Below are 25555 nucleotides of genomic sequence, written 5' to 3'. Positions count from 1 at the left end.
AGCAAACCACATTACATAATAAACTAGCCTTTCATAGTAAACTAACTATACACTATATACATTGTCATAGGAATATGTTGAGTTGAGCAATAGGAATATGGCTTTAGCTTTATTCTCCCCCATCCTGCATGCAAAGTCACAATAGCATCATGCAGATTAATGTGAGCCTAACAAATCTCCCTTGGGTTTTAAAGCCATAGTAATTATTGCATAAAGCATGAAACATTGTGCACCCTTCTCAATTCTAATCACTCCCTCCCATTCACATTTCAAAAGGGACAAAAGTCCCTGCTAATAGTACACCCCTCCCTCCCATCAGTGCCTAATGGTTCACATTCTAATGCTCTGTTGACATGGAGCAACGTGACAGCCCCTGTGCTGCCCGGAGCTCCCTGGGACATTGTCCTGGCAGCGGGACACCTCTACCATTTGAAACGGGAAAGGTGTCCTGCTGCCAGGACCATTAGCATGCTGAGCAGGAATTGCTCGGCACACATTATACTGCCAGCGGGACACCTTTCCCGTTGGGCACCCTCTTTGAGGTGCTGAACGGGAGGTGCCCCACTGACAAATGTCCTGGTCTTGCTCAAAAGAGCCACGGGGGTAGCTTGACCTCCCCTCTCTCTCCTGCTCGGTACTCCACTGCTTGGAGTCATTTGAAAGCAGGAAAACCTACCTTAATTTTAATCAGTCTGAATCTTGTAGAAACAATCTATCAGTACGTACACATAAGGTGCTGTGCATAACCCAAGTTTGGAGATATATGGCATTTAAAAATCTATACAAAGTGTACTTGGTCACCCCATGCACTGCATTAACTGATGGCTTCTGCCTTTGAAAGAATGGAAAAATCAAGGTAATTGCTGACATTCCCGTGAATCTGTTCCTTCCTGCCATGGCTTTATAGTTCAGCTGGGTCACGTCAACGTAGCCAAAATTTCAGGGATCAGGGGGTGATAAAGCCTGGTCTGCTCAATGGAAGTTGCGCCACTGTTTCCATGTGTTATTGTGTATGTACATATAAATGTTGTGTCCACACAGTGTATGTCAATGGAGGTGCTCAGTGCATTTGTGTGTGTGTGAGTGTGTGCAAGCATATTTGTGTTGACTTTTGTGTCTGAATGAATAATAAATAATGCATTGTGTGTATGTTCTGGGTGGAATGTAGTTTGTGAATGTTATGTCACTGGGTGCACGGCAGGCCCGTCTGAAGATGTGTGGGGGTCCAATTGAATTTTAAAGATACACCAAAATTCTTATGAAAGTTATAACAGAGTGTCGGCAATGGACTCTCGTGGTCTAGTAGTTTAGTGTTATCCCTCAGGGATTTGGGTTGTTTGACTAAGGTAAAATGATTCACGGCAGAATTGATCCTAGTAATTTTCGGCGCAAATACTTTTTTACTTCGGTACAAAACACCAAACCCATGTCCCCCCCAAACCGCCAGTACACCCAGAAATCCCCCCTACTTGTTCTCCGTTCTGCCGCCTCTCCTGTATGCTGCAGTGTCAGTTCTGTTCCTTTAAAGCGGGTCGGATCTGATGCCGCAGGGTCTCTTTCTATTTTTATTTTAATTTTGGGTCTCTAGCCTCCTATGTTGAGGAAGCGAGAGACATCCCTGCAACCCCTGAAGCCGAAAATACAGAACATGGAGAGCGGGGGACACCCCCACAACCCCTGCTCTTCATGTTTGGTATCTTCGAACTAATGGTGGTGACCGAATTCAATAAAATCTTCCATTCGACCAAAGTTTTACGAACAATTTGGCTGAAACGATCCCTCAGAGCCACCATCCGCCCTTCCTTCACTCTGCACCTTTACTTCAGTTGTCATGTCCCCCCCCAACCTTTTTATCAAAGTTACTCCACTGGTTACACACCACAGAATCAATGAGCTGCATGGCTTGTGCACAATGAAGCTACAAAGGAAAATGTCCAAGCCATGGATATAAGGAAACAGACGGGAGCCTGATCAGGGTACTTATGGGAGGCACTCTCTGCATAGGAGAGAGAATCAGAGTTCAGACTCTGGGCCATAACAAGACTTCATCATAGCCAGGCCAGAGATCAAGGGTTAGAGCAGCAGAGTTCAGACTCTGGGCCATAACAAGACTTCATCATAGCCTGGCCAGAGCTCAAGGGTCAAGGCCTAAAAAAGAACATTGGGGGGGAGGGGGAGAGCAGGGGCGGCCTCATTAACATAAAAATTGAATGTGGCATCTCCAGAAATTAGCATATCAAGGTGCCCTCTGAAAAAAGTGGGGTGACTCCTGAAAAAAGTGGGGGCGGGGGAGGGGAGACTGTGTCCACCTAAGTGTACCCTTGACTTGAGCCTGGCCAGAGATGCTGCATACACTGGCCAGCACCCACAGACAGGCCTGTCCCCGGATCATGAACCCGCCTGGATTCCTTCTCCTAGTTTCCAGGGTGCACTGGCAGATTCAAACGGAGCCAGGAGGCTTGTCATAGAACCTCCGTTTGCCTATAGGACAAGTAAGAGCTGCCTCATTAAAAGCATACTGCTCAACATGTTGAGTCTACTATTCAGTGAAGTATTTTTTTGGAGGTTGTCTCACGCTGAAGTCAATAGTAAGTATTTGACTTGCTGAGAGAGAGAGTTTAAGTCTGGGGGGTGTGGCGTCCCCCTCCATATGAGGCTTTGTGGAGGGGCCATGCAGCCACTTTGGAATCCTTTTATATAGGATCTTCTTGGATCCAACCGTGGTGGGATGAGCATTGCAAATATGGATTTATTTGTACAGTGACCACCAATCTGTACTGTGATCCTTCTCCGTGCGTGCTCAGAGTTTAACATTTTATTCAATTTTCCCATGTCGGGACTTCCCCCTAAAAGAAAAAAATATGGGAAAACAATTACATTCTGTGTATTTTGTGTGCAAAGGGCCCCAATGTTTTCTACCACTAGGGGTGGGGGAGAGATGTCAATGACAAGTACATTGTAGAAGAGGCTGTATGCTAGTGGTGGCACATAAGGGGGCGACTGGGTATCAAAGGAGAGCCGGGGCAACAGTGGCTTCCCTAGTAGGCCTGGAAGCCAGTTCCTGCAACCTGGGGGTGGGAGGTTCACAGTCAAGTGCCCCGCTCCCGACACCGTCTTCTCTACCATTAGTAGGTGGCCTTTGAGAAGCAAATAATATGGTCCTTCATAACCCATTAAATAAAATCCGAGAGCGCCAATTGTTCCATGTAAGGTGTGTATAGCTCAACCAGTCCTATGCCGGATTTCCCCATTAAATACCAGGGCTAATGCACCAGAAGGCAAAGCAAAGGCCATGATGAGAGCTACCCAGGCGTGACTCTGGAGATCATTGTAAACTGAAGAATAACAATTATAATCATGAGCACACACGACCGAATGCAATTTGCCTCTCATTATCCAACTCAAATGGTACCCGCTGCAAATCGGTCTGATAAGGTCCTCGGTTCAAAACCAGGTGTCGCCTAAGCCTAACGGGCACTGTTGCATGGGTAATCGTAGCACATGTAGTGCTACGAAATCGCGAAATCTTACCAATGCCACAGAGTCTATGACTCCTCAGCACTGACTCCCTGAAGGAGCAGAACATCTGGAGAGCCAAAGGTTGCAGACCCCTGTCCTAGGCGATTTCCTTCTGAGAGATTTTACATAGGTCTCTGAAGCAGCTTTCATGCTGCAGGTTTGGTTTTCAGAGAACCAAACATAACATAACTGCAAAAGTACAAGGTTGTCCCACATCTACAGCTCACTTGCTTGCCAGAAGTCAATTGTACATGTCACAGGGAATTAGATAGGATAGGTTAGTTATAATGTACTTAATACCCAGAGGTTTCTAAGGGCAGAGCCGGGGATCGAACATCTGGTGTTCCATGTAGTCTTGCCTCCAAGGCGAGCACGCTGTCCACGAGCTATCCTCCCGAGACGATCGGGATCACAGTCTTTGAAACTTTAAGAAGTAAATAATCCTCAGTAAAGATTAAACTAGGTCTTTCTAATGATGGTGAAGGCAGCCAATAGAAAACACACACATACACGTGGTACACCGGGTAGCGCTTATGAACACCAACTCATCAAGTTGAAAAAGGCAATGAATGGAGCAAGCAGAGCTCAGCTTGACCTGCCTATAAATGTAATGAATGTGAAAAGGCTTTAAAATCAACAAGCAGGGCACAAGATGCACAGTGGATCGCCTGGAGTTTATAAGAATGCCTTTCATTGTGTAGTGTGCAAAAGGCTAGGAGCTGGTGTGCTCACAAAGGCTATCGAAGAACTGATCAGGGCACACTGGGAGCATGTTGCAACATGGTTTGCGTAATTGTGTCAGAATAGCCAAGGGCACAGCATGGCTCCATTCAATAATTGTGACGGAGTGGGCCTGTCCAAATATAACAGAAGTCAACTCACAAAACTTGAACATAAGACCTTTAATACATGTTCTGTGGTATTCGGTTAATGATTACTGCCCGTTTTGGCATCTTTCTTGACTACAGGATGGGCGTCGTACAAAGCAATATAAAAGAGGCAATGGCTGGAAGGTTTACAATTTATCGTAGTCCTCTGGCAATTGCTCTTGGCAACCCTCCAGACCATCACTCTTCAGCCTGCCTGGAGTGGCTTGTGGTCTCATGCCTAAGTGAAGGGAAAAAGCAGTTCAGGCTAGGCTGGGCTGGACTGCACTGCACCTTTTGGGGTGGGACCAAGCTGATTTGCATATGGTCTTTTCCCCTTTCTGTAATGGCTTGGCAGACTGAAGAGTGATAGTCTGGAGGGTTCCCCAGAGCAGTGCCAGAAGCAAAGAATAATTCTACAGCTTACAGCCAGGGCTTAAATTGCGGGTATGCGTGGGTGGACAGCGTCCTCCCACTTTTTTCAGAGCACAGACGCCATCCCCCAGACTATTTAAGAAGCCATGTGTAAAAGAAGACACTTTGGGCCTCATTATAGGTTTGCCGGTATCCTGGAAGAAAATCCATCAGGACACCGGCAAATGCACCTACCGTTTCCACCGCCTGATATCCCGGAAATACATGGATATTACAGGGGGCGGAAAAACCACTAGAAGCCCATTCCATGGGGGGGGGGGGATTTGGTGATATACTGGTATGGCTGGTGCTGAGAATACTGGCTGTTTTATGCCAGTAGGGGCCTGAGTTACCTCCAGCTCTTGGCTGGAGGTGAGTCAGGTTGCCCCCACCAGCATACTTGCACTCTGCCGGCTGATAAAGTGTCAGTATATGTTAATACTAGCACTTTATTACCAGACCAACAGGGCCATAATGAGGCCCTTCGTCTTTTTTCAAAATTATGATTTTAAGCGCAACCTGGGGATTCGATCTGCGGTAGTCAGGTTTAGAAGTCAGGCACTTTACCAGTACACCATATAACCTGGTGAAAAATAAACAACCAAAAGGTGAAATGCTTTGATTCTTGGGGTTTAAAACGTGCACAGTTTTAACATTTTCACACCCTATTAAAAGAAACTCCCTCATTTTTTTGTGCATGTTGATTTTCTGAAAGGCTAATGCCCATTTACCCTGTGCAATTTGTATTGTTAGGCAAGGCCAATTGAATTAAAGTAGCATATTTCACCTCAAAATGCTAATTTCTGGTGACATCACATATGTTAATGAGTCCCCCTGCTTTTGTTCTTTAGGACTGGATCCCTGCTTCCAGACATCACCTCTTGTTTTGCATGACCTAAGGACAGGATAGGGTGATCTGCCAGTCCTTGCATTAAGGGTAGCAAATGGCTGGAATAAGATGGCTCCGTGTCTTGCCAGAGCACTTGTTCTCACGCCAGGGGCACCGGCAAGCGGGGCCACAGGCACCCTAACAAAAAAAAGCCACCCCCCAATCAGCCACCCTGCGAAAAAGCAACAAAAAACCCCACTTTTCGCACTGCACTGGACTGTGCATGGACAATAACATGCCCCGTTTATTTTGTTGCTTTTTTGCCGCGGCCCGGCCCAGCGGTCCCGGAGCCAAGTATGATGGTGGCCACCCATTGGCCATTGATCGCACATGCTCAGTCAGTGGTTCGCACGCACCTGGAAATAAACATAACCTGAGCCTGGACGTGCACATTTCTGCTTTGGCTCGCACTTCCAGGCTGTGTTTATTTCCGGGTTTCCATCCTCGGCTCGGCTGCATGTAGGTTGTGTGCAAGAGGCTTTTAGTAGTGGAACAATTGGGCAGAGTCCGGCCAGTGTTTTTTTTCTGTCTCCGGTTCGCCAGAGGTAGAGATTTTATGTTGTTGAATTGAAAATGGCGTTTCTGTAAGGATATGCATTTTACTTAATACATGCGTACAGTTCTTTCCATTTCAGAAGAGCAGTTATGATTTGGATATCTTTTGGTGCAGTAACAACATGTAACATCTGTATATTTTTGCAATACTTTTAGTGAATTCACAATAACTAGTTGCACATAAGGCATATCACATGTCTTTGTGCTATGGTCTTTGGATGGGCTGTGCATGAATACAAGAGGAGTAACTATGTGGATTCCCTATTAGTGGTACCGAATGTTCTTAGCTTATTATTTGATGTATGTGTGTGGAGTGTTTTGCTTGTATCATAAGGATTGTTAGAGGTTGGTGTCTCGTGGGCTGTATTTTGGGATTGTGGTCATGCTTGAATGTGGTTAGAGCGGTATTCTGTGCATGTTTATTTTACGCTTTGTTTTGGATTTGTTGCATGTGCACAGAGACATACTGAGCCTGTGACGTAGCCAGGGTCATTTAACAAGAGGGGCCTGATGCTAATATAGTTTGGAGCCCAGAGAGTGATTGGGATTAGTTCTCGCCCTAGTTGAAGGAGCAACTAAGCGTACCCAGGGAGCCCAAATTCACCAAGCAGGGTTTGGGGTGTTCGCTCCATAAGGAAATATTTTAAATAATGGGCTAACATGGTGCATTTTAGAAATTGGGTAAAAAGTACCACAGTCGCATGTGTTCTGTACAGTAAGACATGAAAAAATCCAATAGATGCCAAGTCACCAACGGTGCACACGAGCATTTTCATAATGCGTTTGCCCACGCTATGCCAGTATTCTGCCAGTGTAAAAGCATTTTTATGCTGATTGTCCTCATACATTTCTGTGCTGAATACTCATATTTTCTTTGCTCATAATGCCAGTAATATGATAAGAGATTTATAACGGGCTTGTGTATAAGTGTTTCTAGGCATCGCAAGACAAGGGAGGGCAGACAGAGGGGAGACAAGACAAACAATCGTACTAGGCCTTGTGACATTGGGATCATGCAAGTGTGGCAGAGAGAAGTTCAGGGGAAAGGTAGGGAGCAAAGTGATCAGGGCAGCATGGGTCTGAGTCAGTGCTTATTGTTGGACTATTTTCAATGCTCTTGTATTATCTTTGTGTGAGAAGAATACTCTGTTCTTGTGTTTAATGAGCACTTGAAGAACAACACTTCAAGCTAAATGCTTGCTGTTTTAGTAAGAAAAGTGTATTGTTGGACATTAGATTACTTTTAATGTTGGTCATTCATACAAGTGTAATACGTTGCTGGGCCTACCACTGCAACCCCCAATAGTAAGTCTGCTGGGTGCTCAAGAGTAGAGGGAAAGGAGAGCGTTTGAACAACTCGCTGACACAAAACCTGCTACAGCCCAATACAGGCCTCTTGAACTGCCTCTGGCTAGAAGGTTAGGCTCTGGCATAGCAGGGTGTGATGAAAATCATGTCAAAATGGTATTTGTGTGGTAGTCCGACAAAAAAAACTGAACGATTCTAAGAAAATGAATGAATGCAAGTTTAAACAGCATTTTTGCGTTTGGAAATGACCCACGTTATTGCTACGCCTATGCCATTTTGCAGACAATGAAGAGGAAGTCCACGGAAATCTCTTCCTTCTTTAAGAAAAGTAGTAGTGGAGATGCAGTGAGGATGAACGTTCCTGAGGATTCAGTGGAAAAGAAAGAGAACATAATCGCTAATGAACAGGCAGCGCCAGAAGCAGAACAGGACAGCGACGAACAGGCAGAGCCAGCATCAGGGACAGAGAACAGGGAAGAAACAGCATGGCAAGAAAGTGAGGAACAGGCAGCAACAACAGTCAAAGAGAGGGCGAGGCAGGACTCAGCTAGAGCTATTCAAGCTGTTCCCAGACCAACAGGTGAAATTATGACAGTGTGGCAGTTAGGGGTGTCACGGTATTGGTTTTATGGCGGTATGATAACCTTCTTGCCAAATGACGGTATATCATGGTTATCGCAGTATAGCAGTTGGAGTTAACTAATCTTAACAAATATTTTCTTAAAGGTCATAAAATTGCCAGCATTTTGAAACTTGTCTCTGCACATTTTTAGCTGATCCTCCAAGAATCTAAAGCGGCTGCAGATTTGGTCTTTCATGGCATTCACCCGTTGATCGTCTTGAAAGAAAGAGTGACTAGTGGAAGTGTTAAAATGCACATTTTGAGCAACGAGCTCCCTGCTAAGTCACAGGTCATCACTTTGAAAATCAGCTTCGACCTGCATTATTTTGGAACCACATGGCATGGGCATCATGACTCCTCACTGTGATCAGTCATAGAATTTTGTTTTGATAACACTCTATCCCATTAAAGGGAGAAAAAGTCACTCATGTGAGGTCTGAAAGCCCATGTCATTGTGTTTCTTTTGTCAAAATGTCATAGCCAACACACACACACACAAACACACACACCAAAAGGTTGCATACTGATCAAATCACTATAGCTTGGTGTATTCTAAAGGTCTGATGTTGGAGTCAGCACGGACCATGTAATCCTATCAGGACAGCGTTTAGTGGGCGCTGTTGATTTCTTTCTTGATTCTTGCAATACATGTTCATTTACCTTCTTAAATATAGTGGCACAAAAACTTTTTTGAAAATGACAAAGTTAAAACATGGCCTGGACCACCACCACCACTTCACCACAGCCCCATCATTACCATTTCCCCCAGGTCTGAGCGCATTAGGACCCTTGTCATGTGAGTTGAGACAGAGGATTGCTTTCATGGGTGGTGTCATAAATCGCGGATAGACCTGAGAAATATCTCACCTCCATTGCTCTGGATACTTCAAATTGAATGTAGAATCTGTCCTGCCTGTTTGAGTCCAGTGCCATATGCAGAAGGCAGGTGAAGGGGGGGGGGGGAGTTTATATACTAGCACAAAGCACTGATAGGCCCAGTGTTCATACATTCTACAGAGCTAATGTTTTTTGTGGACATGCATCAGAAGGGCATCCAGTTCATTTCCCCCTTTGATTTCTGGGATGTGTAGTTCCCCTTCTTTGAAATTGGTGGGAAAACTACAAATCGGCTGATCTTTAACCCCACTCCACTGATCACAGAGAAAGAGGTCACAGCATCAAAGCGGCATTTACTAATGTGGCCACACTTTCCCTATGCTCTTGTCTGCCAAACAAGGCCCCCTTGGCAGACACCACACCCCACAGTGCAAGATCCAGACTGCGCAGCACTTGCTTACGGCAGCCTTTCCAAATCAGATTGAAAAGCTCACTTAATAGCTGTAGGCCCTAAAAAACAGTATACCAGTATAAACAACGTGACGGTTATTATAGTTCAATTAAGTTGTTCACAGTATCACTAACGGTATACGTTACACCCCTAGTGGCAGTGTGACACTGATAATAAAATAGATGGCTGGCTAAAGAGTAACTTGCGTTTCATTCTTCTATATATATCCCAGTCAAGAAGCAAGGGGCCCAAACAGCCACATCTAACATTTTTCCCTAGGACCGTTCAGGGGGGGTGGAAGACGGGGCTTCATGAAAAAAATGGTACTTCACACATAAATTGCTGGCATACGCTCAAAGTAAAGATTCTGCCTACTGCTCTGCCTGCCGACACTTCAGTCTCCCTTCCTCAGGTGATTCGGTGTTTACATCTGAAGCAGGATTCAAAAATTGGAAAAAGGCATCTTACAAAGATGGGGGGTTTGTAGGCCATGGCAAATCAGAATCACATACTATTGCTAGGTTAGCATGGGTAGAATATTAAAAGTCAATTGTAAGCAAATGTTCTCTCTAAGCATCCTCAAATGCAGAATATAATAAAATAGGGGGGAAATAGAGAGTACATTAAAACTGTTGGAGAAACCCTGCTCCTCACAGTTCTGCAAAACATTGAACAGAGAACACAAAGAAACAGAAGGCCAGAATAAAGGAAATGTACTCTCTAGCATGATCACAGTAAAAAAAAAAAAGACTGTAAAAAAAAAGAAAAAAAAAAAGAAATGCAACATACCTTGTGCATAGTACACAAAATGAAAGATTGCTTGGCTGAAATTGTCTGCACCTCAGTAATTAATGAAGTTGCACAAAGTGGGGCTTTCAGCTTTATGGTCGACGAGACCAGAGACATTGCCAGGAAGGAACAAATGTCCTTGGTAATTCGATAATATTACAATTGCTCAATATGTGAAAGTTTGCTCACATTTGAAGCAGCAGAGCGACTAGATGCTGCAGTGCTTTCACAGAAAATTATACAAATAAGGCAGAAGTATGGCTGTGACTACAGAAACCACCTAGTAGGTCAAGCATATGATGGTGCCTCTGTCATGAGTGGAAAGAACACAGGAGTGCAGGCACACATGAAATCGGAGGCCCCATTTGCTTTTGATGTTCACTGCAATGCACATTGCTTGAATTTAGTTTTAGTTGACAGTGGAAACATGTATCCCTGAAGCCTATGGTCTTTCTCTTCTGCAGAAACTGTAGGTTTGTGTCAGGGTCATATGTGCGTCAAAGATGGCTAGAGGTACAGAGGGACATGTTTCAGGGGGGCCCCAAGAGAGTTTCAAAGGTTGCTAGAGACACGCTGAGCCTCTAGGTACAATGCTTGCAAGACAGTGAGGGACAGACTGCCAGCCCTCATACCTCTACTAAAAGAAATATCTGAAGAGAGAAATGCTGATAGAGCTGTAGAGGCAAGAGGTCTATTAGCCCAAATAGATTTAGAGTTTGTTGGCCTCCTTTTAACATTCCCGAATGCTTTGGGGGAAGATAAAACATGTGAGATATGTTTAAGTCCCCACACTCAATTTGGGCGTGGCAGTTGCCCTTGTTGATTCTATTGTTGACACATTAGACAGTTATAGAGAGGGCTCCGTCTTTAATGGGATTTGGAACAATAACATTACACTTGCTGAGCAATTCAACATTGCTGTTGCACCTCTAGGGCGTCCGGTCGCACCAAGCTCTAGGCTTGAAGGGTATTACATTTCCATGCCTATATTTCAAAGACAGGTACATTTATTCCAATCGTTGATGTGCTTCTCTTTGAGGTGAAGAGAAGATTTTCTAAAGAAAGTTGTGCCGTTATGCAAGGGATACAAGCCTTGAATCCCTGCAGTCCCACATTTTGTGAGAATAAGGCAGTGTTTCCATTTGCCTGGCAATACAACTGCAGTACTGAGGATCTAGAATATGAGATCCCTCATGTCAAGCGAATTCCTGATAGGAGGCAAACTAATGGTTTTGAAAAACCAACCAGTTTAATAGAGCTCACAGTCTTCCTTGAGCCATTTAAGGAAGTGTTCCTTGAGATGTTTAAACTTTGCAAAATTGCACTTGCATTACCTGTGGGCACTGCAGCATGTGAGCATAGTTTTTCTGTTCTAAAGTTAATCAAAACTGCCTTGAGAAATACGAGTGATGAGCGATTGAGTAATTTGGGGTTGTTAAGTGTAGAGTCAAAAAGGGCTCGGGAGATAAATCTTGATAAATTTGTGGATGTGTTTGCCAAAAGACACAGCAACAGGTGTATAAACCTATACTAATAAATAATACAATAATAATGAATAGGAATATAAATAGGTTGAGTACTGAGTAGGCTACATTATAATGTATATTGTTGTCCATGATTATGCACTTTTGCTTTGTTCATGTTTAGTTTGCAAGAAGACACACAAAAGAATGTAGCCTAGTAAAGCAGCGATGTAAATAGGTTGAGTAGGCACCAAGCGTTATAGGTCAACACTGCCGTCTTCTGGCTATTAGAGAAAGTTCAAATTTAAAGTTAACAAATTGCTAAAATTCTATTTTCTTCCCTATGGCCCTTTATTACAGTCAATGAAAGCATGGCTCGTTGCAGCGCCCTATTGCTTGTAAAGGTGCACATATAATGTGAGGTAGTTCCAAAATATTCTACGCAAACACGTGGAAGAATGCGTGAACATTCTTTTTCACAAATCCCTCGTACACACGAACATACAAAGCATGTCATCAGGCCATTTACCAACCCAACGAGTAATTTTGATAAAAAGTGTTTATTTTACCTCCATGCATGAAACTAAAAATATATATATATATATGTATATATATATATATATATTTTGCTTTTAACGAACAGGTACCAACGCAAAACATATTTGGATTAAACATGTCATACTGGCCTTGAAATACAATGGCAAGGAGGGATTGTGTGTCTAAAAAGCCATCGCCAAATGTGTTTTATATCTGAGACAATATGAAACCCACCTGCAAGTATACACTGAAAGGGTGGAGCGAGGAGAAGCAGATACGGTGTAACTAACACTGTTGGTGAGCTCCTGCCTGTACTGAAGTCTTTTGCGTTCCCATTAGTAACATCCGGTTTTTATATAACACTTTGGGCAGTATTGCTCCAGTCAGACCAGAACAATGTCACCACAATGTTTAAACTGCTTTAGACAGCATGGATTGCTGGTAGAGTGGCAGAGAGGGAGCATGGGCATGTGACAGGAGGGGCTCCAGCATCTGGCCGAGGACTACACAAATATATATTTGGCAATGCCATGCAGCATTCCCACGGTGTACTAAAAAGCCCCTACTGCACAGAAACACAGAACACTCGCCAGCCAGGCAAGAGGGGGCATGGCTTTGCAGAAGGTGAAGCCACGCTCAATGTCCCCATGATGAGCGGAGATATGGAGGGGGTGATGTGCCAGTCCAGCCTGTAAAAAGGTGGGGTCCTTTCTGGTTCTCATCCTCAGAGCGAGCTGCCTCCGGGGCACTTCCCCTTGTCTCACACCCAGCAAGGCCATCAGTCGCTCACGTAGGTGCACGCTCAAGGATCAACCCCCCCAGTATGTTGATCTATGGTGTGCTGCTTTTTTGTGGGTCTATAATACACTCTGCACGGTACTTGACTGGTTCACCGGCTTTCTCACTGACAGGACACACTGTCTCCATGTCCCCTTATCAATCGGACCCCACCCCTGTCAAGTATGAGTTCCCACAAGGCTCTTCCCCATCATCACTCCTTCAACCTACATGTTGAATGCCTTGGACAGACCTGTAGCATTTCCACCAATACACAGATAGCACACAAATATACTCCCAAATGTCACCGCCTGCACAACTCCACACCCTTAAAACCATTCTCTCCACCATCACCAATTGGGTGGCCACCCACTTCCTCAAACCCAGCCCTTCCAAAACCGAATACCTCATCTCCCACCCACCATGGCACAAACTCAACCTCGACCCCTGGATCCATGAACGCGCCACAGACAACCCACACATATCCCTCCCCACACCTGTTAAATCCCTTGGCTTCACAATTGACCCCCACCTTTCCTTCACACACATAGCCGCCGTCGCCAAAACATGCAATCTACAGCTACACCACCTATGCAAAATAAGACCTTGCCTTCCTCCTGAAGACTTCCACACTTCAGTCCAAGCACTGGTGTTCTCTAAGCTTGACTTTGAAAATGTTCTCTTCACTTGACTCCCAAACACCACCATGTCAACCCTGCAAGCCATACAAAACGCAGCACCCAGACTCATTGTCCACCTACCCAAACACTCACACATCACCCCGCGCTTGCTCAGCTCCACTGGCTCCCCATATCCCAGAGAATTGCCTTCAAAGTACTTTGCATTGTATTCAAAGCCATCCGCCTCAAAACTCCATCTTACCTTCATGACCAACTCAAACCTATCAACCACACAAACAGCAGACAAGCCAGCCAGCCAACCAACCCCCCCCTCGAACCCCTCCCAGTACCTGGCAGTCAGTACCTCCACTTTTTTGATGAAGGTAATTTTTGTAGCACTTACCCCCTTTAGGGTGAAGCAGTCCAACTCGTAATTGCAAGATATTTTCTGGGTTCTACGTTAAATGATCTAAGCCCACAACAATGCAGCAGAATACTACGAAGGGGAAAGCTTTGCATCCCGAAAATCCAGACTTCCCACATTCCCTCTACCCACCACCCCTTTACCCTTAAATATCGTACCTAAAGTCCTCTTCCTGCGACGGGCCTCTCCCTGCGACATCAGTTCCAGCTCCCAATTACGGGTTGGAACTTCTGCCGCAGGGTCCCTTTCTTTTTTTCGTCTTTATTGTCCCCCGCTTTCCATGTAATGGAAGCAGGGGACACCGCCGCAAGTCCGAACCCATAATGCCGAACAAGGGGAGCGAGGGACACCCCCTGCAACCCCCATCCCCTTATTCAGCATTATGGGATTCAGTGTTTTTGTCCATCCCGAATGCGCAGTAAATGTGCATTCCTTTTGTTTAACGTTATTTTCGGGCATCATCATTTTCTGCATGTGGCATTTGTGAATATGACATGCAGCATCTCATGGTCTGGTACAGCATAAAGTCCCACATCAATATGGGGTCTTTTACCTGCTGTGCTGGAAATCATGCATGATTTAATGGTCATAACACTCAATCATATGTTTTCCAGGGACTACCTGTTCCACTGTTGCGACTGGTGGCAATTAACTCGAACACCACAATATGGTTTAATTGGGCACTTATTTTACAAAATTCTACTTCCACTATTGTCCGGAATATAGCTCTTCTGCAACAATCTCATCTCTTACAGTCTTGCCATTCATTTCTTTTATCAATTGAGGCCATTTTGCAGTTGGGATGTGTTCAGCCTTGTTTCAACTCCGTCCTTCTGGTCACATTTTGATATTACTTAATTTATTTTCCAGCTCGCAACATTTCACGCTGGATTCACTGCTCTGCATTTGTGACCCCTTTGACTCCATACCGCAGCTCCCGAATGCAGCGGTTCGCACTAGTTTCAACTCTCTCTTATTTGAATGTGTGACTCCTGAGATTTTTGGCCACAATTTACAGAACACAGATTTTCACACGTATTTCAATCTGCTTTCAGGTGGTCCAGTTTCAAATTCTGACAAAGATTTTGACAAAGACATGCTGCTGGTCGTCTGCATCATAAGACACGTCAGACGTTTGTTACCTGCATGCTTTAGCTTCTCCTCTCACAGTGTCTGTGACAGAATGTCATCTGGTGAGTGTGGGAATGGGATGGCCTGTGCCTTTTGTAAATATAAAAATGATGCAGTAATACCGTTTCGGAAAAGATCTGCAAAATCAGACCCCGCTTTCATATTGCTCCATGCCAATAAGCATACTTCAAAAATGTACCTTGCTTTGACAGTCTGCTGAAATCCCCCACCAGCTGCAGTGGCAACAGGTTAGGTTCAAATGTGACATGTGTATTCCTGAACACAGCTTGTGGAACACAAAGTTCCAATAAACAGAGGTGACGACTGTGTGTACCTCTGGTAAAAAACATAACTGTACCACAACAGCCTGTTGGGAGACTAATCTCTAAATGTAAACCAGGACTAGTTTTGACTTGGTGGCAACTGAGATTACAGTTATTTTGCTACAAGCTTTGCAAGTAATTTATTTTTAGCATGGTGATCAGCGACTCATTCATGGCAGGGCCTATGGTACCTTAAGCTGTCTGGGATGGGTGTAGCCACAACAACCATGTTGGGATCAGCCCAGGAAGCCCTCTCCATGATTCTCTCCCATCTCCAACAAGGGTTGTCACTTTGCTCCAGAAAACAAACACTCCCTGGGAGGTCCCCTGGGAACTGGTGATGTAAAGACAGTCCTGTCATTACAATGGCCACCTCAGAGCAGAGTGCCTATTACTGGATACCTTTTGATGTAGGCAGGCAGGGGAAGGAGGTAAAGTTAGAACAGCTGACAGAAAATCTCCAGACCCGAGAGGAGTCTCAACAGCTTGGATTTTACAAGGGCTCCCAAACTTCTTTCTCTCTCTCCACTTCTTGCAGACAAGGCACCCTGGGTATGACATCAGCAGGCAAAGGACACTTGTTATAGCAGCTAGGATTGGACCCTTAACAGCCGGCTTACTGCAGACCGATCTGCTGTAACATTCTGCCTATATATGAAGTGGGTGGAGACAAGACAGAGCTCCAAGCAAGAGGCAAGCCCTCCTCCGTAACCATCCACAGGGCCTATATTGGATTAACAGATAGCTGGGCAAGGCCTACTGCAACTGAGAACCGGTACCCATGACCTCACTGGAATTAACAGAACCCTGTAAGTGACCTCTACAAGCACTCCCAGGTAAAGCACTCCCCTTGTTCCCAAGATCCTGGACTGGGCCTCCCAGGTTGTGAAAACCACACAAAGCAGGCCAAAGCCTGTTTAGTGCCTCGAGTTACTTAGGGTCTGCTCAACCATGCTTGACTCACTTTGAGCCGCTCCAATACCCGTGGTGCTATGTATGACACTCAAGTACTTCAAACCACTTACTGGATCATTGAGCCGTACAGAAGCAGATTCGACCCACTGAAGCAGATTGCCTCAACTTAATCTGATTGCTGGCTTGACTCTGTGGAAGTAACCAGATCCACTAGCCTTCTCTCGATCACCAACTCGATCCAATGGAAGCATGGTCTTGACCCATGCTCTGACTTTACCTCCTGGAAGCCATCAATTTACCAATCTCAACGTAGCTTCAATCTAGTAGTAGCCTTGCTGCGGATTAGTCTGCCGACTCAACCCGCTGGAAGACATTAACTTGACCCGTCTCAAATGCAAATTTGATCCACCGGGATCCCTCGCTGCGAACCATCTTGATGTCTACTCACCATTGGGAAATCAAGACTCCATCTCGACACTGGCTTAACTGCAATCAAGTGTCTACAAGTCTGGCTTGATGTTGAGATCCAAAAAAACTAAAGGCATTTGAAGAGGACCCCATCTTCCAGGTCCACCTTAAAGGACCATAGTGACTTTTAAGTCTCTCTTCTCTATGTATTGAAAGGCAAATTCATTAATGTAGACATTTTCTCAACTGAAATCTGTGCCAGAGTATCTCGATTTACAAATCCAGAGTGCCTCTTTATTTTATAGTCTACATTCTCTGCGTTTTCCCATACAGGCGTGGGCCAGTAGGGTTTTCATTAGTCGTGTGTATTTTGTTTATTTAAAAATCCTATTTTTTAAATAGAATTTTGTAACCACAGAATTATTGTTGTTTGGATTTCTTCTATACAAGCTCACACCCTGCTTGAAGAGTATAGCCTTCCCTCAACCCATATTACCAAAAGAGTCCAAAGAGTTATAATTGCTGGGCTGTGCCAGTTTCACCTTTAGGATTGGGATCACTGCTGGTTTAGTGGGCCGTGTAGGTGCTTTACCCACTACTCATACATGTACTCATTCAGATAGTCGTTTGTTACAGTCTCTTCTGCAATTCTTTCAACTGGGCAACAATGAGTCTCTTGCAGAAATCACCAGAGCTTTGTAATGATTTCTTCAGCGTTTGTCTCTCAGACTTCTGCAACATACATCATCTTGGCTCAGTTTCACACACTTTAGTTTGGTCAGCTTTACAGATGGTCATCTACTGTGCTCCCTCAGATTACCAATAGCTTAGATTTGGGGTGCATGCCATCCTCTAAAGATTTTATGAGCTCCATTGCCCCTTGTGTCCGGTAGCTGCTCCCAGTTTCCCTGGACACTCCGTGGGTTTTGACGGATTCTATGTCAAGACAGGAGGCTTCATATTATCCACTACAATCTTTACTTCTGAACCACAGCAGCAAACAACTCCCCAATCCAACATGGAGGACAAGTCATGCCCTGCAGATGACCAATGAGCAGGGACCCTCCTCTATATATGTCCCTTACTCTAATCGCAACTCCTCTTTCTTTGCTGCTTACACCACAGCAAAGTCACTCCTTGTAGTTGTGCCTTGCATGCTAGTCAGCAGTTGGCATAATACATTGTATATTATACATTATATTGTGTATAGTGTAGTGTTTACTTAATAGTAACGCTTTATTGCTTTCACTTTGGAAACTTTTTTTCCTTAGTTTTCTGGTTAAGGTTTATTATTGTATTGGAATTTTAGTGAGGTAGCGTGCGACCGCTGCTTCATTAATTAGCGGTTTTTCCTTTTATTAAGGCTCCGCTTCCGACAGAGCTTTTTCCTCTGTTCTACTAACCCAAAGCACGCAGGCCTGTTGGAAGCTTTAGCTTCAGACCAGACGCGTGTGGGTTTTATGCGCTTAGCAGCGCCAGTTGGCCCACCCACTCCAGGCCCTACGCGCGCGAGTCTGTCGGAAGCTTTTGCTTCAGACCCGACGCGTGTGGGCCTTTTGCTGTATTAAATGCGCCATTACCTTTCCACTTATCGGCGCCGGTGGCACCGCCCACTCCATGCCCAACGCACGCGGGCCTATCAGAAGCTTTCGCTTCAGACCTGACGCGCGTGGGGGGTTTTTAATATATTTTAATATTTTAGGTATATATTTTAATACGTTTTATGATTCTCTGGTTGAGCACAGGAGTACCGCCCACCCCTGCCCCACGTGCAAGCCTTTCAGAAACTTTTGCTTCAGGTGTTGTGCACGGGGATGGGGGGGTGGGTCAATATGGTATTTTCTCTAGGAAATTTTGGCATAGCTGTTTCGTCTTGCTTTAGGCATTCCACTGCTTGTTGGGCTTCAGGCTTTGCCTGAATTATGGTGCGAGGTTGCCCCCTTGTGTGCTGCCGAGTGGCACACTCTGCTAGGGCGAGCAGCTTGGTTGTGCGCTTGCTCAGTATGTTTCCTCTGTTGCGGCGAGAATATCAGCCGTGTGTAAGGAGCTTTAACCCTTACCTGCTGGGTTTGCGGTTATATTAAGTACAAATAAAAGAATTACATGTTATTTCCTTCTAATAAAAGTGAGAGGTTGGGGAGAAGGTTGTTATAGACCTATAGGGGAGCCTTCCCTGCCTATCCAGCAATTAGTACCGCAGACAGTCCTCATTGGACACTGCTTGGTCAAACCTTGTTTCTTCGCTAGCCTCAGAATTTAGTAGGCCTATTAAAGAGACCTTCCAGTTGAGTGATTTCTTTTTTCCGGCTCAAGCTCCCTGTAGGATCATTAGTATAACCAATCATGATACAGGACAACTCAGTCCGTCCACTCCCCTTAGTATTACCTTCCCCCTCCCCATGCAACCCTCCCACCCCCTCCCACGGTAAGGAAGGGGTCAGAAAAGTGAGTTGGAGACGTAACGACAGTCCCAGTCTGTTCCTCCTTGGATCTGGTAGCTGCTTCCCACAGTCCCTATTTTTTCTACTGATAGCCCAAAGGACTGGGATTCGCCTCCGGAAAGGCGCAAGACAAACTTAGATCTCCCATTTTTCCTCCACAAAAAGGGTCAGTTCCCGTTGCTCGGGGGGAGGGCAAGGGGGTTACATTTTTTCATCCTTTTTTCTTAAGGTGGCCTCTTTCCAGGAATCAACCACTTCATGGTATCCTTTTGGCCCCAAACAAAGGTAGACCCCAAAAGAGTGGGTAGATAAGTCCTTGAGGAGTTGTCAAGGCAAGTTATTGGATGTGTTGGGTCCGGTCACCCAGATTTTGGAACTGGCTGATTGCCTGTTCATGTGGAAGTCCTGCAGGGGTGGATATTGGGAACGGTTTGCCTGCTCAACATCACCAACGCCTACATTTCTACAGAATGACGTATGTCCCTTCTCATGTGACTTCATCCCAAATTGTCATTAGGCAATGTTACTATTATTAAGATCCTGCTAGACCGAGGGTACCTCCAGTAATGCCTCATGTGCTAGAGGTTCTCTTCCCACAAAGGTTTAGGGGGCAGGCTGGCCAGGCTTTTTCATGAGAGGCGTTCAACTCAGATCCCGGGGGGGCGGGTTGCAGTCAGTAAAAGGGGTTCATTTTGCGTATGTCCCCTCTTTTGTCCGTTTTTTCCTTGCCTCTTACCCTAGTGTCCAAAAAGGCCAAGCAGGCTTTGCTAGTTGTGGCGGTCAGTGTCTGAGCACGATAGCTCTGGTCCGGTTACCTGAGGAGGGTGTTTTCGCCCAGTCATTATCTTACAAGTCCTAACATCTATTTGTAGTCTATCATCACTCCAAAACGGAAAGGATTAATCTACTTATTGACTCCCTTCTCCCGCCGTATTGTATGATCAAGTTAGACCTCAAGGATGAGTACCGGGTGGTTCCTGTTTTTCCTCCTCATCAGGAGTTTTTCTTCAGTTCCACTGCGGGGCTCGCCCTTGTCCCTGCCTTCGGTTTGACCTTTTCATCAGCCCCTTGGTGCTTCACCAAGTTAATGAAGCTGATGATGGCTCACCTCAGGTCCAAGGGGTTTTGGATAATATTTCTTTGACGTTATACTTGTTTTAGCTTGCAGTTCTCAGTCTCTTTAGAATCATGTGCAATTAGCGGTGTCCCTTCTACAATCATGGGTTTGTTTTTGTTATAAATATAAGGGATTCAAGCTTGGCATCTTTATCCTTGCGGACGGCAGGCTCTCCTATGTAAGGAAGTAACCCATCTTCTCCCCTTGAAAGGGAGAGTTCCCCTCAGACAGCTAGCCTGGGTTGTGGGGATGTGGTCAGTTCCATTCAAGTTTTCTTTCCCCTCTCCTTTACAGGCGTTATAACACCTCAAGACCAAACATCTTTGCAAGAATCTGTCTTCCTCGCAGTTAGGGTTCTGTTCCCCGAGGTCAGGTTGGAGCTCCTTTAGTGGCTCAGGCTCATGGATGCCTATAATGGCAGGGCACATTTTCCATCCCCTCTCTGAATGTCTTTCCGGAATCAGATGTCAGCAGATGTTAGACAGGGCTCTCTTTGCCAAGCTCTTGTATTTTTGGGGTCCGATTAAGTGATTTCTCTTTGCCTCGTGACTTATATGCCAAGTTCCCCGGCTGTACAGTTAGAGTCCAGATCCCAGTGCACTGCCTTCCGATACTTTACTCCAGGATTGGTCGGGTCCCTTTTTTCGTAATTGTTTTTCTCCTTTGCCATGATAGCAAGAGCAACGCTAGGGTTGGCCTTCCTGGGGGTGGTTCCCAGCCCTACTGGAAGTGGCGGTGGATATTTCTAGTCTCGTCCCTCTCCACCTGTGTCCTCTCTCCGTCCCGACAGGTTTTTCTTACGAGCTGGTCCTTCAAGGACTCCTCTCTCTTATTAATTAGAACATTTCATCTCTTCCTGGTGCTTCGTGGGACTCCATCTGTGTCATCAAGGACTTCGTGGCAGCCTCTAATAAGCCAGGTTACCCTTCAGCTTGCAACCGCTGGGTTAGTCGCTGTATGACTCGACCTTTCGGTTCAGTTTCTTCCCTTACAGTAGAGATAGTTAACTTCTGGTGGAGTTATTAAAAAAGGGCACCATTTACATGTAGATGAATGCATTTAACTGCCACTATCTCAGAGGGACATGTTGTCGTTAAGGGTGAGACAGTGGATAGGCACTCCTTGGTGTGCGGGGCCTTCAAGTCCATTCGCATTAGGGTCCCACCTAAAGCTAGGTATTTGTTCTTCTATGGGATGTTTATATCGTATTGGATTTGTCAGTTTTTTGTCCTTTTTTAAATAAATGGTTTGTCTTTGCTACAACTGTTTTTCCAAGTTATACATGTTGGGTTTTCTCTCTGTTAAGCCATTTTTCTGGTATCAGAGCATTGGATATGGGCAATAAATGTTCACTCCCCAGGGGGTCACTTTCTTTATTTCCAGGAGGTGTAAGTGTTTGGTTTCCTCCATTTCTTATCCAGGTTTTCCAGAAGATTTTAAGTTATCTATTATTGAGTGTTTAAAATGTTTTCAGTTGAAGGAGAGGCTCTTAGCCTCCTAGTACCTCTCAGCTGCTATTCCTATGGGAACCCCATTCGGGATCCCCTGCCCCTTTAGCCAGACAGATTAAGTATGTTTGTGGAAGGCAGAAGTTGATATTTCCTTCTTTGGTTTCAGTTAAAGTGCTATGCATTTAGGACGTTTCCCCTGGGGGTTGCCTGGGGCAAAATTCTCAAAGCAGCTGATTGGTCAAGAGAATAATCATTCAAAACATTTTATTTGATCACAAGTGTATTGATCATGTTGGGGTTAACGTGATGCAAGGGCTTTAAACTTGCATAATATGAAGCCTCCTGTCTTGACATAGAATGGCTAATCCCACTCACTAACGTGAGAAGGGGGTTTAGATTCTATTGAAGACAAGGAGGCGAGTATTATCTCATGTTTCTTGTTCTTAACTTCGGGGTGAGATGTTCTGTTCACGAACGTTTCATCACAGTTACAGGATGCAGAGAGTGCGTGATCCCTGAGCTTCGTTGGAACCTGTCTCAGCAATATATTATCTGGTGTTTGCAGTGGGAGTCTGATGCAAGACAGCCGCAGAAAAAGGAGTGGAGATTAGAGTAAAGGACATATATAGATGAAGGTCCCTTCTCATTGGTCATCTGCAGGGCATGACCTGTCCTCCATGTTGGATTGGGGAGTCCCCCCCCTTACATTGACTGTGAACTCTATTTCTGTTATTCAAACTTTTTTGTTTGTAAAGGTTTTCTTTGCTGCTGTGGTTCAGAAGTAAAGATTGTAATGCATAATACTCGCCTTGTTGTCTTTAAAAGAATCTAAACCCCCTTCTCGCGTTGGTGAGGGGGGATTAGCCATTCTGTGGGATGGGTTTAGGACTAGAATCAGCAAGACTCTTTCCTCAGGACCATGCTTCTCATTGCTTCCCTCTACCTCTCCTGCCCCCTTCGTCAAAGCTGCCTTCTTGGTGGTAAACAGTCACTCAGAGTCTCTGGGTTTTATACTGTCCTGAGCTTTTGTGTCTGTGCCTTTCTTGGCTGTGGCTGATGTCCTTAAGGTTGTATGTTGTTTTTCCTTGACTCTCCTACCAGGAGTTCCACCAGGTATTTCAGTGGGTCATGGTATGGCAAAGTATTACTGGTTGGGCCACAAGGTATTTTCTCGGTTATCCTCCTTGTGATGATACCAACTTCATTTACTGAGTCTGCCTAGGTGTTGCCTTTTGCTCAAGCCTTTACTCTGCCCCCCCCACCCCACACCTCTGGAATGTTCTGGCCATGCAAGTTGTGATGGTTTCACCCTCTGCCATCTTTCTCACTCTCTTGGCTACAGTCTTCATTACCCTACTGGACTTGCTGTACACCCTTCCCCCCTACCCTTTCTTCTCCTTTCATTCCTCACGCTCTTTTTTTTTTTAAGGTTCATCTTCACCTACTCTGTTGATCCATTGGCTCACTTTCTGTTTCCTCCACTTCTTGGTTCATTTGGCCTTCCTCCTCCTCATACACTCTGATCTTATTCCTTCACGTTTGCCCACTTTCTCACCACTTTTTCTTCGATTCCTCCTCTGGTGTTTTTGTTCCTCCTCTCCTCTCCCATTCCTCCTTCTCACCTTTTCTGCTACTATCTCCATCCTCTCTTCCTCCTACTCCTTTCTCCCCTTGCAAACCCCTTTGCTTCATTCTCACATCACTCTTTTGCTTCCTCCTCACTGCAACACAACACTAATCTGCACACCTGCATCTCCACACTCGACTCACAGCTCCCACACCACCTCTATGCTGCCCTCAGTGTTAAGAGGGCTGTGAGGCCGGCACCCGGCCATGTGGGCACTTAATAGGATTAGTGCTGCGAGTATACCCAGTGATTTCACAGGTGCACTTCCTATTTTCCTGAGGCCCTTGATGAGTGGGTACTAACAAGCACCTCTGATGGTGTGATCCACCCGGGACCCACAACGACTACTAACCAAAGTCCATGATGAGCAGGTACTCACCTGAGGCACATGATGAGCAGGTATATCTTCATAAAGCTACAAAGGACGGAGACAGCACATGCAGCCACCAGACCTGGGGGAGAAATGAGAGAACATTGAAAAAGGTTGTTTTGTAAAAAGAAGCTTATCTAGACAGGTCACACTCTCCCAACCAACACTACAGTTTATGGACTAATACAAGACCAGACATTTCTTGAGCTGAAAACCTAAACATACATCTAATGTGTTTTAGCTAGAACATGGTAGAGAACAAACTGTGCAGATTCCATCAGGAAATGATTTGCTTCTGTTTAATGGGGGCTCAAATGCCCCCACCGCCCCCCACCCACCCTGGTAGGCCAAGGTTTGTTTCATGAATTTTCCACTCATTGTCAGTTTCCCTGATTTGTGTGTGTGGTAGGCAATGCCAAGGCCTTGCTGAAGGACGGAGATAGTGGAGGAAGAGGATGAGGGGTGGCATTCACAGTGGGTGAATTCGGGGTCTTATAGAGCAGGGGCTCCATGCACGAGATGGTCTCAGACACCCTCACTAATGGGACTGCCATGCCTTGCCCAACATTCCCACGCTTTACAAGTTTGGAGAAGGAGATCTATCCATCTGCGAGATATGCATGACCTCTATAAATCATCCATAGAGCACACTTGCACACTCTTCTTATCTTAATGGCACTTATATAGCGCATCGTACACCCAAGGGTCTCATGGCGCTGCAATAACTGCCAGCAAGTTAGGCAAAGAGGGATCAATTAAATAAAAGAGTCTTCAACAGAAGACGAAAAGAAAGATGATCCTTGGTGGCACATAGCATTAAAGGGAGAGTATTCCAATGCGTAGCCACAACCACGGAGAAGGCACAACCACCCGCCCGTATGAGCCGGGACTGAGCAACTTGGATAACAAAGGAGTCCTGAGACGAGACCGCAGGGAGTGGTAAGGCACATATGGGTAGAATTTAAAGCTATAAATATTCTGGCCCAGAGCTGTAGAAAGCCTGATGTACTATATACATGGCCTTAAACTGCTCTCTCTGAGCAACAGGAAGCCAGTGCAGAACCAGGGATATTTGGTTGTGAAAAGGGGTACGGGTTACCGGCCCAGCTGCAGCATTTTGCAGAAACTGGAGACGGCACAAGAGTGGCTGAGCCAAGTAAAGAGAATTACCGTAGCCGATGGTGCCAAGCACAAGCAAAGCCACTGCAGGAGCATGAAGCCTAGAGGAGAGAAAGGGCAACACTTTCCTCAGAACCCTGAGCTCATTATGCCCCGATTTACCCACTGACGCAACTAGAGCCTCAAGAGACAAGGAGGAGGAGAGCCTGACACATAAATCCGGGAGGGTGAAAGGCCATCGACAGGTGGGACAGCTTGATATGACAGGCTCATGGTAAGCGAACCCAAGAGCCCATCACAGCTGTCCAGAACACATGTGACGTTCTGAGGACAGTCTACTGAATGAAGCCTGGAACTATGCACACTAGGCCATCCGGAGAACACCTGCCTTTATATCTGATTTTGCAACGACGGGTTGGGGATTTTTCAGATCCGGTTCGAGAAACTTGATCTTACGAGAGCCTTGCAAAGTACTTCCGGAATTCCAGGGAGCAGAAGGGAGAGAAAGGAGTCTTGCTACTCGCACGTGTCTTGTGCCAGGCCTGATCGCCTAAAATCTAGTTTTCCGGTATCAAGTTAACC

General features: G+C 45.4%; 1 protein-coding gene across 1 annotated transcript in view; it reads right to left on the bottom strand.

Moving 5' to 3' along the window:
• The window catches only part of TMEM82 (transmembrane protein 82), a 197830-nt gene that overhangs the window by 96078 nt on the left and 76197 nt on the right, over window positions 1–25555 (bottom strand). The window contains exon 2 of the mRNA XM_069611086.1: window positions 23864–23936. Within this exon, the coding sequence (XP_069467187.1) occupies window positions 23864–23936 (73 nt within the window). The remainder of the gene's footprint in view (window positions 1–23863; window positions 23937–25555) is intronic.

Source organism: Ambystoma mexicanum, chromosome 8 (genome assembly GCF_040938575.1).
Source record: "Ambystoma mexicanum isolate Mex_15411 chromosome 8, UKY_AmexF1_1, whole genome shotgun sequence".
Lineage (NCBI taxonomy): Eukaryota > Metazoa > Chordata > Amphibia > Caudata > Ambystomatidae > Ambystoma > Ambystoma mexicanum.
Note: the sequence above shows the minus strand (reverse complement) of the source record. Positions and strands in the feature narration are given on the sequence as shown.